At 38.7% G+C, this 17000-nt stretch overlaps 2 protein-coding genes across 4 annotated transcripts in view; one reads left to right on the top strand and one right to left on the bottom strand.

The window, feature by feature from the left end:
* The window catches only part of LOC149137947 (protein mono-ADP-ribosyltransferase PARP14-like), a 507224-nt gene that overhangs the window by 177737 nt on the left and 312487 nt on the right, over positions 1–17000 (top strand). The window lies entirely within an intron of this gene.
* Positions 12060–17000, bottom strand: part of LOC149137951 (protein mono-ADP-ribosyltransferase PARP15-like) — a 19644-nt gene continuing 14703 nt past the window's right edge. Inside the window, exon 3 of the mRNA XM_089340738.1 lies at positions 12060–12762. Within this exon, the coding sequence (XP_089196864.1) occupies positions 12497–12762 (266 nt within the window). The 3' untranslated portion in view covers positions 12060–12496. The remainder of the gene's footprint in view (positions 12763–17000) is intronic.

The following is a 17000-nucleotide window of genomic DNA, read 5'->3' as shown; positions in this document are numbered from 1 at the left end:
AGATTCCCTGTGTAATTGGGGTGTGTGAAATTTCCAAGGGCCACAAACCATTCAACGAGAAAAATGACAACCTTTTTCCAAAAATACCAGGGAGGGGAGGGGTGAAATCTTCAAGGATTCCACCCTCCCTCCCACACCGTTTTCCAGATCAAACACAAAGTGTTTTATGGCATATTAGGAAGTCGCCGTAATTCATTCAATGAAAAAAAGTTTCTAATGATTCTGGGACAGGGGAGTCCCCCTCACTTTTTTTCTGAACAAAAATAAGGTGTTTCTGGCACATTCAAAGGTCAGGGTACTTTAGTCCAAGCAAAAAGTCTGAGTTATTTTCTTAGTAAAAATCGTGCGGGTGTTAATATCAAAATTTATCCGATAGATAAGCAACGTTGATCTTCCTTTTCTTTTATTGTAATATCAAGTCTATTATTTAACTTCTTGTCCATTTGAATAGGGACGTCACACAGAATCTTATATTTCTCGTACTCCAGTACTCTTTCAACTCGATGATTGTACCATGTGTTTCCAATTTCAACCCCCCATTTCTGGCACATTTTCCAGTGTAAAACTTCTACAACCTGTTCATGCTTCCATCTCTTATATTCTTCCTGTGCCACTGTTTTGTTCCAAATTCCACAGGCTCTACATTTTTCTGACACATTTTCTCCATATATTTTTCTCATGTTGTTTGTTTTTATTGCTTGATCTTGAGCTGCTGCAATTAGGCTCTCTGTTTCTCCCTTTAATTGCTACTTATTTTAACCAAGCTGAGGATTTTGTTCCATATGCACAGGTTTCTCTTCAATCTGTCTCAATGCTCTCTTTGTATTTCACTCTTGTTCTTTTCTCCTATTACGTGTTTCAACACCTGTTCTTTATTATCTATCTGTAGTAGTATTTGTTTTTGTGCTGCTCTGTACTCTACTAGGCTTTTCCTTTCCATCTGTACACATTCTTCTACTGCTATTAAGCCTCTTCTATTCTGGACTCTAGCTTTGGAATTTAGCTTTGACTGCAATAATTTTCTGACTTGCCTTGTGTACATCCTTCTGGTAATTTGTTTTGTTTTCTTTTCAGTTTGTATTTCTCCTGATTGCAGTATCCCAAAATACTTATACCACTGTCCTTTCTCAACCGCTCTCATTTTTTGCCCTTCTGGCATTTCAGTTCCTTGGCTTCTTTCAAATCGTCTTTGTTTCATTTTCAGTATAGTGCACTTTTCTAATTCCATACCGACTCTGGGGTCTTGAATAATCATCCTCCCCATACCGCTTACTAATTTTTCAGATTTTCCCACCACCCCACCCACTTTTATTCCAGCCCTCTCACTTATTAAATTTTGCTAATTTATCTCCAGTGAAATTTTATTGTAAGCTATACATATCAATACAACAGCTGGAGAATACAATAATAATTTTATTTTACGTTAAAAAATTTGCTAATGTTCTGCGCCGTGAGGACCAAAGACTTGAGGTATTTCGTGTTGCAAGACAGTGTGTGAGAGAGAATCGTGATGTTGTAGGAGAGAAATGTGTCTGCATGGATGGTGGTACACTTGCACTAAACATGGCTGCAAAGAGAGAGGTTTGGAGACACCACTACGAAAGATTGCTCAATAAAGAGAATGAATGGGAGAAAAAGAGTCTGCCGAATGTAAACACAACAGAGGGCCCAACTATCCAAATTGACAGTACCTTGGTAGATAAAGCAATTAAGAGTATGAAGATAGGGAAAGCCCCCGGCCCATCAGGAATCACTACAGAGATGCTCAAAATATCTGGCAGTGTCGAATATAGCCTAGTCACCCATATAGTCAATCAGGTGATACATGAAGGAACCATACCCAATGACTGGTGTAACAGCACCATAGTCAACTGCTACAAAGGTAAAGGTGACGCTTTAGATACAAATAATTACAGAGGTATCAAGTTGTTGGATCAGGTAATGAAAGTGACGGAGAGGGTCATAGCCCAACAAATTAAGGAGAGAGTTAGTTTAGATGAGATGCAGTTTGAGTTCGTGCCAGGGAAAAGCACCACTGATGCTATATTTCTGGTAAGACAGCTGCAGGAGAAATACCTAGCCAAAGATAAACCTCTGTACCTGGCTTTGGTTGACATTGAGAAAGCCTTTGACAGGGTCCCCCGATCCCTTATCTGGTGGTCAGTGAGGAAAATAGGGATAGAAGAATGGTTAGTGAGAGCTGTGCGAGCCATGTACAGAGACGCTGTCAGTAAGGTGAGGGTTGGCAACTAGTACAGTGAAGAATTCTGGGTAGAGGTAGGAGTCCACCAAGGTTGTGTCCTCAGCTCTCTCCTATTTATCATAGTCCTCCAGGCTATAACACAGGAATTCAAGACAGGATGCCCCTGGGAGCTCCTCTATGCTGATGACCTTGCACTAATTGCTGAGTGACTATCAGAACTAGAGGAGAAGTTTCAGGTGTGGAAGCAAGGACTAGAATCGAAGGGCCTTAGAGTCAACCTAGTTAAAACCAAAGTCCTAATAAATAGGAAGGTAGACAAAACACAATCTCCTTCAGGTAGATGGCCCTGCTCGAACTGTAGAAAAGGCGTTGGTAGAAACTCTATCAGATGTACCCAGTGCAAGCTATGGACACATAAGAGATGCAGCAATATCAAAGGAAGGTTAACTAGGAAGTTAGTTTTTGTATGTGGCAGATGTTCAGGAGTAATAAACACTGAAAATGTGCAGAAAACAACTAGAAGTAGTTGATAGCTTCCGCTATCTAAGTGACCAAGTTAGTAGTGGGGAGGGTGCGATGAAAGTGTAGCTGCTAGAATAAGAATAGCCTAGGCTAAGTTCAGAGAGCTCTTACCTCTGCTGGCGACAAGGGGCCTCTCACTCAGAGTAAAAGGCAGACTGTATGATGCATGTGTACGAACAGCCATGCTTCATGGCAGTGAAACATAGGCCGTGACTGATGAGAACATGTGTAGGCTCGCAAGGAAGGAAGCCAGTATGCTCCGATGGATGTGTAATGTCAGTGTGCATACTAGACAGAGTGTAAATACCTTGAGAGAAAAGTTGAACCTAAGAAGCATCAGTTGTGGTGTGCAAGAGAGACGATTGCGCTGGTATGGTCATGTGGTGAGAATGGATGAAGATAGCTGTGTGAAAAGTGCTACAGCCTAGCAGTTGAGGGAACCTGTGGAAGAGGTAGACACAGGAAGACCTGGGATGAGGTGGTGAAGCACGACCTTCGAACATCGGGCCTCCCTTAGGCAATGACTTCTGAGACCTTTGGAAAATATGCTGTGTGTGAGAAGACTCGGCAAGCCAAGTGAGACCTAAATCCAAGGCCTCTGGCAGGGGTGTAGCCAGCCCACTTATGCATACCTTCCTTCATTGGGCACTAAACTCCGCTTGCGAAGACATATTGAGGCAAGTGAAATCGAACTAAATTTGACGACTAGCACCCACGCCAATGTCATCTCCTTCATTAGACATGAAACTCGGCTTGCGAAGACCTGTTGGGGCAAGCAAAAGCGAAATTGTGATGGCACCTGTGCCTAGCGTCACCTTCCTGACACTTGTGCCAGTGGCACGTCTAAAGACATTCATGCGAGACCATTGCCAGTGCCTCTGGACTGGCTCCTATTCAGGTGGCATGTAAAATACACCATTTTGAGCATGGCCGTTGCCAATACCGCCTGACTGGACTTCGTGCCGGTGGCTCGTAAAAGCACCCTCTACACTCTCGGAGTGGTTGGCGTTAGGAAGGGCATCCAGCTGTAGAAACTCTGCCAAATCAGATTGGAGCCTGGTGTAGCCACCTGGTTCACCAGTCCTCAGTCAAATCGTCCAGCCCATGCTAGCATGGAAAGCAGACGTTAAACGATGATGATGATACATACATACATATATATATATATATATATATATATATATATATATATATATATATAAATATATATATATATATATATATATGTTTATATATATATATATATATATATATGGGGAACCGCTGACGGCATCTAACAATATCAGAGACCTGGGTGTAATTGTTGATAACAATCTCAGTTGGAGTGCTCACATCAACAATAAGGTCAATATAGCTTGTAGGATGAGCTCCTGGATCTTAAGAACCTTCCGGTCCAGAGAACAAGGTGTCATCATTCCACTTTTCTCCTCCTTTGTACAGCCACACCTCGAATACTGCTGCCCCTTGTGGTCTCCCCATACAAAACAAAACATCTCGAGGATTGAATCACCCCAGAGGGCACTCACTAAACGAATTGAAGGCATGACAGATCTTGATTACTGGGACCGCCTTAAAGCCCTACTCTCTCCAGCGCCACCGCGAGCAGTACATCGTTTGCACAATGTGGAGAAAATACCGCCAGCATTGCCCAAACGACCTGAACATTAGTTCCAGGGTTCATCCAAGGATGAGACTACGGGACATATGTCCCCTGCCCAATTCACGATCACAACATACAAGTACACTGCGGCATAATTTCTTTTCCTCAACAGGCCCCGCCCTGTTTAACATTGTCCCGAAACAGATAAAAGAGGAAAAGGATCCCATCAGCTTTAAACGGAGTCTGGACAGATTTCTTCAAGGAATACCAGACAAACCACCCATACCTGGATACAACTCACTCAATAAGAACTCACTACTTGAATGGACCATAAACAAAACTTGACTATAAAAAGGATCTAGATAATCCTATCAGGTGGTGCTATTAAGTTAGACATTGCCAGGACCAATCTTTGGTCGAAACATATCTAAGTTTTCTCTAAGTTTTATATATATACTAGCAGAAGTGCTCAGGGCTTAATTGCTTTAAATTACTCGATTCTACTCAATTATGATTATTGAGGCAAAGATTGATATAAGTTTACACCCAACCAATCGATTTGCAACTGGACAGAAAGACCTGCAAAGAGCATTGCAACACTCTCAGTAAGGGGTAACAACAGAATAACGTAGGTCATAGGGTAATTTTTTTCTGTCAAAATAACTCCTAATTACGAAACAATTCGATAAAACTACATACAAAATCATTTTCCCCTCTAAAGCAACCTAATTTATTCTTTCTACTCCTATTACAAATTGTTTCAACCACTGATAGAATTCCGTAGGGAATAAATGTTTGACTGTCGATCATATTTGAAAAAGATTGACAGGTATTTGTATGTATGTGTGTATGTATGTATTGCTGTGCATTATATATATATATATATATATATATATATATATGGTAGTAAGTAAATGTGTTTTAAAAAAGATTTTCTCACAGTTTGTAGGGAATAAATAATTGACTGTCAATGTGAAAGTTGCTTGTACAGAGAAATTGTCTTGGAAAGTATGCGTAAAATTGTAGGGGAAAAGGGTGATAAGAAACAGCAAATGAATTTTAAAAAACTGACAGGTATTTGTATGTATGTCTGTATTAATGTGTATTGTTTCTATATATATATGGTAGTAAGTAAATGTTTGATTGTCGATCGTATTTGGAAAAGGCTGACCGGTAATTGTATGTATGTGTGTATTAATGTGTATTGTTTCTATATATATATGGTAGTAAGTAAATGCATTTTAAGAAAGATTTTTAAAAAAAAATCCAGTTTGTAGGGAATAAATGTTTGACTGTCGATCGTATTTGGAAAAGACTGACAGGTATTTGTATGCATGTGTTTATTTGTATGTATGTGTGTATTTGTATGTGTGTATGTATGTATGTATTAGTGTGTATTCTGTATATATATATATATATATATATATGGTAGTAAGTAAATGTATCTTAAAAAAGATTTTCAAGAAACTCACATTTTTGGATTAGGGTTAGGGTTTTAGGGTTAGGATTAGGTAGGTAATCGTGCGGGTGTTAATCTCAAGATTTACCAAAAGATTTTTTTAAAAACTCACAGTTTGTAGGGAATAAATGTTTGTCGATCGTATTTGAGAAAGATGTCTCGCTGGTGAAGGACGGAGTTAGAAATGGAAAGTAAACTTACAATTCCCACCAATTAGAATGAGGTCATTGGTAACCATAGGTACATATATATGTGTGTATTTATGTATGATTGGTAGTGTGTCTGTTTATTTGACTCTCACTCTTTTTCCTTTGTTTCTTTGTCTTTTTTCTTGATTCGTTCGTAAACGTTCATAAGTGAAAGTAGCAATTGAAACGATTTGTAATAGGAGTAGGAAGAGTAAATTAGATTGTTTTAGAGGGGAAAATGATTTTGTATGTAGTTTTATGGATTCTATTCGTAATTGGGAGTTATTTTGACGGAAAAAAATGACGTTGTGACCTAAGTTATGGTATTTAGAATATCAATTCTGATACTTTAATCCAAGAAAATTGTAATTCTGTAAATGTATGAATTTTAAACATATACACGCACACAGAAAATCTACCTTTTATAGATAAGATATATATTGGGTTGTCCAGAAAGTTTGTACCGATTTTTAAAGGAAAGAAAAAGGTCAATAAATATTTGCCATTACTTTTTTAATCAACCAAATATGAACCATTTTGTTGCACAATGCGTCTCCATTTTTCCTTTAACTTGAAAATACCCTCTTCCCAGAATTGAGGTGGATTCATGGCAGATAAGTTGAAAGGTAAACTACTATAAATCGGCATGAACTTTCCGGAAAACCCAATATATATATATATATATATATATATATATATATATATACATAACAAAAAAGAACATTACAAGTAATAGCATGTTATAAAACAAATAGGATATACAAACTAAATAACTAATTCTGGTTTAAGAAAAAAATCAAGGGTGACAGCCTAGAAAATTTTAAATAAGGATTTCTCATTTAGGCACAAGGCCAAGAACTTGTGGGGAGGGGCAAGTGGATTAAAGCAGCCCAGTAAATTACTGGTAGTTTATTTTATCGACCCCGTAGGAATGAAAGATAAAACTAACCTCAGCAGGATTGAACTCAGAACATAACAGGCCATAACTCTATGCTGCAAGGCATGTTGCCCAATGCTTAGGCACAAGGCCAGCAATTTAAAGGGAAGGGGAAAGTCGAATAAAATGACTCCCGCTACTAGTACAAAATAACAAACTCTGGGGAATTCATTATTACTTTGACTGAAACAAATTGTGAATCAGCATGACAAAAAATAAATAGATAAAATCAACAGATGACAGGAATGGGAAGAAAACCTGGAATGTTCTGTTTGTTTTCATAACGCATGGAAGAAAAATATTCATCCTCAATATATGTAGCCAACGTTCATGTGGGTGAGCTTTCAACATTTTAGGGCATTGATAACCTTCAACCCTAAGAAGAGCAATCATTTTGAGACACAACGCACCTGCTTCAGGACACATAGAAAGCAAAGAAATTGCTGCCAGAAAGTATGCTTTACAACCAGCCAGAGTTTATAAAGACTTGAGGCTGGACAACTTCCCCAGTCTTTAACATACATGTGAGTTTACTGTGTTACGCCATACTGTAGCCAAAAAATCTTCATTTTTTCTCAATTTCTCTATGATTTCTCTACCAATCACCAACACAGATTCCATGTAAACTAAGAACTACAATGATCTCTACAGGACAAGCTTTTTACGGAATAAGTATTTAACAACATCAACACGACTCAAGTAATTTCTCTTTGAACTTTTTTTCATAACATCATGGCAGAGAAAAGAGTATTTCATGGTGCAACATACAGACATTATTCTATAGAAGAAAAGCAAGCACTTGCTATCATGGTAAATGCAAAGAGGAATATGGTTCTAAATCAGAGTAAAAATTTATGTGGATCCCAAAAGAAAACACCATGTCCCAGACACCCCGAAACAGGGGATATCTCACCAAAGCAGTTCGTTTGTTTTACTCGAATTTGGCCAGTGTCAAAAACTCTGATCGACTATTTGATTCTGCTGTTAAAGTAGCCAAACACTGCTATGATAAATATCTGAAAGGCAAACTTGACAGCACTGAAAAAATCCAAAGAAACATTACAGAGTCGCTGGAGGAGGAGGAGGTCATAAAACAAAAGCACCAGGTGTGAGAGACGCCTTATTTGAATGGTTTGTGATGTAAGAACATTGCTGCATGTGAGATAACCACAGGATCTTTTCCTATTTAAGGCTGAAGGAAAGCTTTGTTTTTCAAAAAGCTGGATGAAAGATTCGCAAAAAGTGTATCAAGTATCATTGGAATATCCAAATAAATGCATTTCAGTCTCCAAAGAGCAATGTGTTAAATGCATTCAGGATTATTTGAAGAATATATGTACTGTGTGTCATTATTTCCTCGACAAATTTGGCACAGGTCTTCCTATTATCAATGGAGATCAAATGCCCTTGTACCGGAATGAAAGTAGTGGACAAGATACTTTATTGCTCAGAAATCAAGGTACATTTGTCAAAGAAAACCACCATTTGTCTAGGAAACGTAACAGTGTTCAGCCTGGTTAGCAACGATACCAAAATCAATCTTATTTAAAGGAACTGCAAAAAGACTACCACTACTGGATACCCTGTCTACATTGAAATATCAATGGTCTCCTAAAGGTTTTTATAGATTAGAACAACTGCTCTGTACTATTGAAAACCTTCCGAACTGATTCAATATGTTTTCACATGCAAACTTTACCGTTTAGATGCTTGATGATTACGTGATGCATTTGATGCTGGAGGTGAGAGACTCCCTCTGGAAAAGGAGTTATGTGCTAGTCATCATTGGCGGTGGTATCACCGGATTTGTTCAGGTTAATGACACACACCTGCACAAACAATTGAAAGCAAAATGTTGTGAAATAAAGAAAGCAAAGATGCTAGAAAAATTAGTTCAGATTCCGAATGAAATAGCCATGCCCAATCGATCTGATAGGATGCGGATGCTACATCAAGCACATGCAGATTGCAAGATTGCTGTCGAAGCTGCTTTCAAGTTGACATTGGACACAAATGCTTTCAATGGCTCTGAAGATTATAAGGTATGAGGGTGAATTTTGCACCTCGTCGGTCCATCGATGGGAGAGTTCTGTCTAGAGATGATGTCAAAACCTTGCCCAAATGCTATTCAGAGAGTCATTAAGAATTTAATTCCACTGAAAGGGTCAAGCAATCAAACAATATTGAAGGCTCAGAACCATTTGATGGTGACAGCATTGAGGTAAAAAGCTGCTGAAAGTGAATCAGAAGATGAAAGCAAGGCATCTGGGAATCTTTTGGAGGTGGTTGATCCATATGAAGAAATCCCCATGGAGGTTTTGCAGGATCCAAAGCATTGTCGGCCAAACACGATGACAAAAAGCTCTGTCTCTCTTGTAGGAATCAGCAATGATGATCAGGTTAATAAAGATGCGCTGTTCCTTGAAAAATACGCAAGATGTTGGATGACAACGAAACCTCTACACTTTTCTTGCAGCATTGAAGGAAACTCATGTTGACTTTCAGTGAAGCTCAGCAATCCTTAAAGAAGCAAATATTGAAACTGAAAAACCTGCTGAAGGACAGTGATGAAAAATCACGAGTCATTTTATAACTATTTACAGAGTGCTGTGTTTTATCATTATCATTCATCGTCATTTAATGTCCGTGTTCCATTCTAGCATGGGTGGGACGCTACCACAACACTGTTTTGGCAAGGTTTTTACAGCTGAATGCCCTTCCTAACACCAACAACCCCAGCAGAGTGGACTTGGTACTTTTACGTGGCACATGCACAGGCTATGAGGTCAGTTTTGGCAAGGTTCTTTACAGCCGGATGCCCTTCCTAACACCAACCACTTTACAGTGTGGACTGGATGCTTTTAAGTGGCACCTGCACTGACAGGGTCAACAAGTACCTTGCAAGACAAAGATCTTTTGAGTGGGGAGGGGGCATTGGAGGAGGTGATGATGAAAAGGTTGTAGTGAGACAGATATAGGTGTCTTGCTGAAGAGGAAGTACAAGGTTACCTGTCCGGAAAGAGAAAGATCAGGAATGAAGACAGAAATAGGTGTGCCACCGCAAAGGAAATACATGGTTACCCAACCTAAGGGAAGGGCAGGAGAAAGAAATGGTAATTATACTCTTTCCGTTGTCTTTTACTTTTCTTTCATTTAAAGACGTGTTGCTTGTATCAATTTCTGCTTAGTCCACAGTATTTTTTTAAAAAAATGTCCAATAATTATCATAATTAACAAATGTCTTATTTTTATTATCCAAATGTACATCTTAACTAAAGTGAATGTTTGAAGCACATGTATGTGCTAATTTCATTTGCCTCTTGTTAATTTCTTTTGCCTCGTTATGCTTTAAGATGCTTTTTTTCCTAATTTTCATACATACACAGTACAGTTACTGATTCCTACCCACCCCAATTTATTCCAGCCCACCTGCTTATATGAATCGAAGCAAATGTCCAACCAACCTGCTTATTCCAATCCCTCCCCTATTATTTGGGACCCGAAAATACATCATTTGAGAAAATGCAGATACTATGTACAAGACTTTCAACCTCTTTCTCATTTTCCACATAAACTTTTATATCATCCACGAAAAGGAGATGATTTATCTGACCATTTCCTTTTTCTAAATTGGAAGCAATTTAAACTTTTCATAGTATTAACAGTGGGTGGTGTCATGGCCAATACAAATAGATCTACTTACAATAATAATAACATTAATCATTGGCCCAAATGTGAGTCCTACCTATTCATCTCTAGTATTGGGTAACCGAAAACTATAAATAAAATAGTTGTCAGCATCAATTTGGGTGAAAACGCTTGTCCTGCAACTATCATCCATGACAACCATGTGACACTTGAATTTGACGAGTATGCAGTTGTTGGACTTGACACAGACAGTTATAATAATAGAAATAGTGATAACAATATTATCTATAATGGTAATATGAATGATATCAATGATAACTTCTATGGCAGCAATACTGATATTATCAATAATAATAACAGTAGTGTTCATGAAGGTAATACCAATGATAATAATATTGACAATGAACATAATAAGTAATAATATAGTAATTATAATAATTATAACAGTTGTACTTTTAGTCGTAGCCTAGGTGATGCTAGTGGAATTAATATACTTGGCACTAATAGTAACTCGAATGATTCCAGCTGTAGACAATGTAATAATGATCTATTTACCTGTAATAACCCAATCTTTTTCATCATCAAATTTATGTAACTCTAGAAGTGTTTTTCAGTGCCCTCTTAATAATAGGTGCCTGACTAAATGTAATATTCATAGTAACCTGTGCATGTTTGCCTCTATAGGATTGTTCTCATCCTCCTTCAAGCAGGGTGTATATAATCATAATCACAGCTTTAAAAGAAGACATAAAGCTAAATCAACACTTGCAACAAAGATCTGAGAATTAAAGTTAAAGTCTGGAGTATTGTGAATCACATTAGGCCTTATCATCATTGATAGGTATGGGTGTAACCTATGCTGCATGGAATTGTTGTAAATCTTAAAATGTTCAAGTGAAGTTCTTAAGAAATCACATGAACTTTAAATTCTATTTGGAAGAACTTTTCTCATATTTCAAACCTGTTATTCGCTTCGCTTCTGAGTACTGTATTCTACTTAAATTCTTAAACCATAAATCTTTATATTTGGTGATTAATTTCTTGTCTCTCATATATCTTAGGTGCCCTATTATTACTAAAAATGAACAATCTAAATACTTAGGCCATACCATAACTCATATGTGATAAATGATGATGAGAGTTTCATGTAATGGTTTTGACTGTTATTCAAGCATTGGAAATCTTTAACTTCATCATTCCTCTCTAATTATTGGACATATATATCTCTTTATTGCAATTTGCTCTTCTTTTAAATCACTTAAACATTGAACAGTAAACATTAAATATTGAGCATTTCTTATTAAAATATATGAATTTTTGTGGTGTTTATCTTTGCTCTTTTCTTTTATGTTTGTTTTGTTTTAGTAATAACTTTTTGAATGACTGTTCTATAATGATATCCTTATATTGTTCTCTAAATCAATCCTGGTTGCTATATGCTTCCTTCTCTTTCTCTTCTGCTTATAAGTGTGCATATGTATTCATAGACAAGTTTGTGTATATACTAAAATGGAAGATAAATGGTTTATTCTGAAGCATTAGAAATCTCCACTCAGTGAACACCTATGAGAGTTAATGTATTCCTCCTCCTCTTCCTCACCACCACCACCACCACCACCAATCCATGTCCGTTTTCTATGCTGGTATGGGTAAGGTGGTCTGATGGAGTCTGGTGAACTGGAGAATTGTGCCAGGCACCTTTACAAATTTGAATAGTGTTACTGTTACAAATCTGAATAGTGTTAGCGTTACAAATTTAGTGTTACAATTTTTAGTGTTACAAGTGTTGGTATACATATGAATAATTTAACTGTTAAAAATTTGAATAGTTTCATTGTTACAAATCTTAATAGTTTTACTGCTACAAATTTGAATGGTTTCAGAGATACAAATCTGAATAGTGTTAGTATTGCAAATTTAAATAATGTTAGTGTTGATTTCAATTAGAAAATGTAATCAAATAATGAGGATATGCCTGATTGTCATGGAAAATAACATATATAGCAGGATTCTGAATATCATTTACAGTGGAATTGCAAGAATCCTGTAAAACTTTTAAACCTTCTTTTCCTTGCATCACTTTTCCCACAAGAACACTGCATTTGTATATTCTCTTTGTTTTCTTAGTGTCAGGAACAGAATAGGTATCACGTGCAGAATAGTCGATGTCTCTGGCAAAATAAACACCTTCACCAAATGCTGTGGCTAAAAATAAAGAAAAAGATAAATATATCCATATATATAAATGTTTATGTATAGATAAAGATAGATATGGCTGGTCTGTGGAATTACTCTGAGTCGCTCGTCTATAAAGCACCCAGCTTTAAAATATTTCTTCAGACCCTAAAACCTGTTGGCTTATGGCCTTTCTTGGAAGTGACCTCTCATGAAAATGGAAGAGGAAAAGACTTTGTTACTCTATGTCAACAACATGTATAATGGAACTCACATGTAATATCATGTACTGGGATCCACACACCAATATGACCAATTAATAGAAGTCAAAAGGAAACAATCCCTTGTTTTTGACATAAAGTAACAAAGTCTTTTCCTCCCCCATTTTCTAGAGAGGTCACTCACAAGAGAGGCCATAGGTCAACGGATTTTAGGGTCTGAAGAAATTCTGTAAACCTAAGCACTTCATTGACAGGAAAACCAGTGAAACCCCATAGACCAGCCATATTTATCTTTATCCAAACACTCGACTGCTCTAAGAACTAGAGTCTGATTCTCTTTTGGATTTATGATTTACTGAAAAATGTTTATATATATATATATATATATATATATATATATATATATGTTATTGATACACAACTTAATGAGGCCATTCCTCAGCTCCCCGAAATGACAGGACTTGATATACCACCAACGGAAGAAGAACTCTTCACTGCAATCGATGAATTGCAAGCAGAAAAGTACCCACAACCTGCTGAAGTGTTGAAAGAGAACAAAGATGCCCTCCTTCCACATTTAAACAAGTTACTAAAGACGTGTTTGTTGGAAGTAAAAATTTCACAGGATATAAGAGAGCCCAAGATCATTACTCCCTACAAAAATAAAGGGGACAAAGGAGATTGCAATAACTACAGAAGCATCCCACTTCTGAGCATCACTGGAAAAGCTTTTGCGAGGGTCATTCTGAAATGACTTCAGAAGCTAGCAGAAAGAGTTCTACCAGAGAGCCAGTGTGGTTTTAGATCTAACCGCTCAACAATGGATATGATCTTCTCCATTCGTCAACTACAAGGAAAATGCCAGGAGCAGCAATTACCACTATATATAGCGTTTGTCGATCTGACAAAGGCATTTGATACAGTCAGCAGATCAGGACTGTATATGGTGCTTGGAAAATGTGGCTGTCCCCCAATACTACTGCAGCTCATTGTTTCGTTCCATGATGACATGAAGGCCACCATTCAGTTTAACGGTTTAATATCAGATAGCTTCAATATCAACAACAGAGTAAAACAAGGTTGTGTCTTAGCACCAATCCTTTTCAGCATTTACTTTGCTGTATTGCTGCAGTATGCATTTCAAGAGTTGCCGGACTGATGGGTCACTCCTTGATCTTTCTAGACTTCGGGCCAAAACCAAGATCAATAGAGCAACAATAAGAGATTTCCTCTTCGTTGATGATGCAGCACTTGTTGCTCACAGTGAATTAACTCTACAAATAATGATGGACCACCTATCATCAACATGCAAGGCCTTCAGTTTGGTCATCAGTGTAAAGAAGACAGTCATCCTCACTCAGGAGGGCACAGTGAAGGGCCACATCAAGTTTGATGACAAAGAGCTTGAGACAGTGGACAGGTTCTGCTATCTGGGGTCTACCGTTTCCTCTTCTACTTCACTTGATGATGAGATTAATGTCAAGATAGGGAAGGCAGCAACATCTTTCGGAAGGCTGACAAAACGAGTTTGGAAGAACAAGAGATTAGACATCAAGACAAAGATCAGGATTCATGAAGCATGTGTTCTCAGCACACTCCTCTATGGATCTGAAACATGGACCTTGTACAGCAGACAGGAAAGGTGCCTCGGCATTTTCCATCTCAGATGCCTCCGCAAGATCTTAGGCCTAACATGGCGCGACAAGGTCACCAATGTTGAAATGCTGGCCCAGGTGTATCTTCAAAGCATGACAGCTACCTTGTGTATGAGAAGACTGAGGTGGCTGAGGCATGTCAGGAGAATGGATGACCATCAAATCCCGAAGCAACAGCTCTATGGAGAACTGGCCCCAGGGCAAGAGACCAAGAGGAAGACCAAAACTGCGGTATAAGGACACTCGCAAAACTAGTTTGTCCAAGTGTGAGGTGGATGCCAGTACCTGGGAAGAGAGGGCTGAGGACAGAACAACATGGAGGACTCTGGTGAAGGAAGGAACTGCTTCGCTGGAGAGCAGCTACAGAAACAAACAAGTTGAGAAGTGTCAGTGGCGAAAGGAAAACAATGGAAATGCAGAGTGCCAAGCCACCCTCTTGGTATTCAAGTACTGTGATAGAAGCTGCGCTTCAGTCATAGGAAGAATCAGCCATGAAAGAAGCTGCAAGAAAGGGAGCCCCTGATATGTTTCATTAAGTGACCTCTAACCTAAATTGACCATCTGTAGAAGCAAAAAGGGTCAATTATTATATATATACATACATGATGGCCGTCCACTCGTGACCGAGGAAGACCAATGCTGACCTTCAGGAACATTGTGCGCTCTAGGACTAACTTATATTTTGCATTTGTGGCTCCGTTGGTGGCTAATGAGCCCTGCTCTTGACAAGCATACACGACTGCAAACATTGCAGACCAAGCTTTCCCCATTCACTATACGAGCCGTGCACTTTCGCGCAGCTCGCTTAAGTTCTTCATGCTGGATACGTGCTCTCTCAAAAGTGTCGATCCCCTCCTTAACCTGCTTCCTCCATCCGTGGCGATGACAGGCATTGTTCTCCCAGTCAGTGTCCTGCATATCACAGGCCTTTAATGAGGACTTGATACAGTCCCTAAAGCACAGACTTGGTTTCTGCCGGAGTCTCCTTCGATTCACAAGTTCTCCATAGAGCATCTGCTTAGGAATCCTGCTATCCTTCATTCTAATAAGGTGTCCAGTCCAACGTAACCGGTGCTTGTGTACCATCGCCTCAATACTCAAGATATCAGCTGTCCTCAGGACCTGTGTGTCTGGAATTTTTGAGGTCCAGCCAACATTGAGAATGTGTCTGAGACATCTCTGATGAAAGCGTTCAAGGACCCTTACCTGACGTTTGTACAGAGTCCATGTCTCACATGAGTAAACAAGTAATGTCAGTACACATGCACGGTACACAGCAACTTTTGTTTGCCTTGCTATGCCATGCTGGGACCAGACACGAGACTGAAGAGACCGGAAGGAATTAGTTGCTCTCTGCAACCTGAAACATATTTCCTCATCCAGGGAGCAAGAACGGCTGAGTGTGCTGCCCAGACAGATAAACTTGTCTACTACCTTCAGAATTGTTCCTTCAACCAAGATAGCTGGTTTCACATATGAATTTCCTGGTGCAGGCTGGAACATTACAACAGTCTCGTCCAGGCTAATTCTGAGTCCAAATGCCTTGCAAGAAGCAGAAATATGATTCATAAGTATTTGCATGTCATCCACTTTATGAATGACTAAGTCACAGTCATCTGCATAAAGGAGGTCACGAATAATAGACTGGAGAACCTTTGAATTGGCAGCAAATTGGTGAAGATTAAAGAAGCGGCCAGAAGATCGATATCTGACATAAATTCCCAGAGAGCTAACCTTAGCAAAAGCATGAGTAAAAGCAGCAGCAAAGTACAAAGAAAAGAGAGTTGGGGCAAGGATGTCACCCTGCTTGACACCATTCTCTACAGGAATGGGTCCTGCCATGCCACCACCAACATTGACCCAAGCCTCCATCCCATCATGAAATGATTTAATTATAGATACAAAGTGATCCGGACATCCAAGTTTGCCAAGTATTTTCCATAGAAAGGTCCTATTCATAGTATCAAAAGCCTTCGTTAAATCAATGAATACCTGGACAAGATCCATATTCTGCTCATAGCACTTCTCCTGCATCTGTCTTGCTGTGAAAATCATATCCATTGTCCCTCTAGCAGATCAGAAGCCACATTGAGATTCAGATAGGACATCATTTACGAGACACCCATTCAGACGGGTAAGAAGAATCTTTGCCAGTAGCTGATAGTAGAGCAATGCCTCTGTAGTTACCACACATTGTTCTGGCTCCTTTTCCTTTATATAGAGGAAGAATAATTGCATCCTTCCAGTCCTTAGCAATTGCACCATCCCCCCAGACTGCACTAATAAGTTCATGAAGGGACTGTGCGATGTAATTACCACCAAATCGCAAAACCTCAGCACAAATTCCATCCTTTCCAGGTGCCCTACCAAGATTCAATTTACTTATTGATGT

This window comes from Octopus bimaculoides, chromosome 1 (genome assembly GCF_046866305.1).
Source record: "Octopus bimaculoides isolate indiv1 chromosome 1, ASM4686630v1, whole genome shotgun sequence".
Classification (NCBI taxonomy): Eukaryota; Metazoa; Mollusca; class Cephalopoda; order Octopoda; family Octopodidae; genus Octopus; species Octopus bimaculoides.
This window is presented reverse-complemented; position numbering and strand designations above follow the sequence as displayed.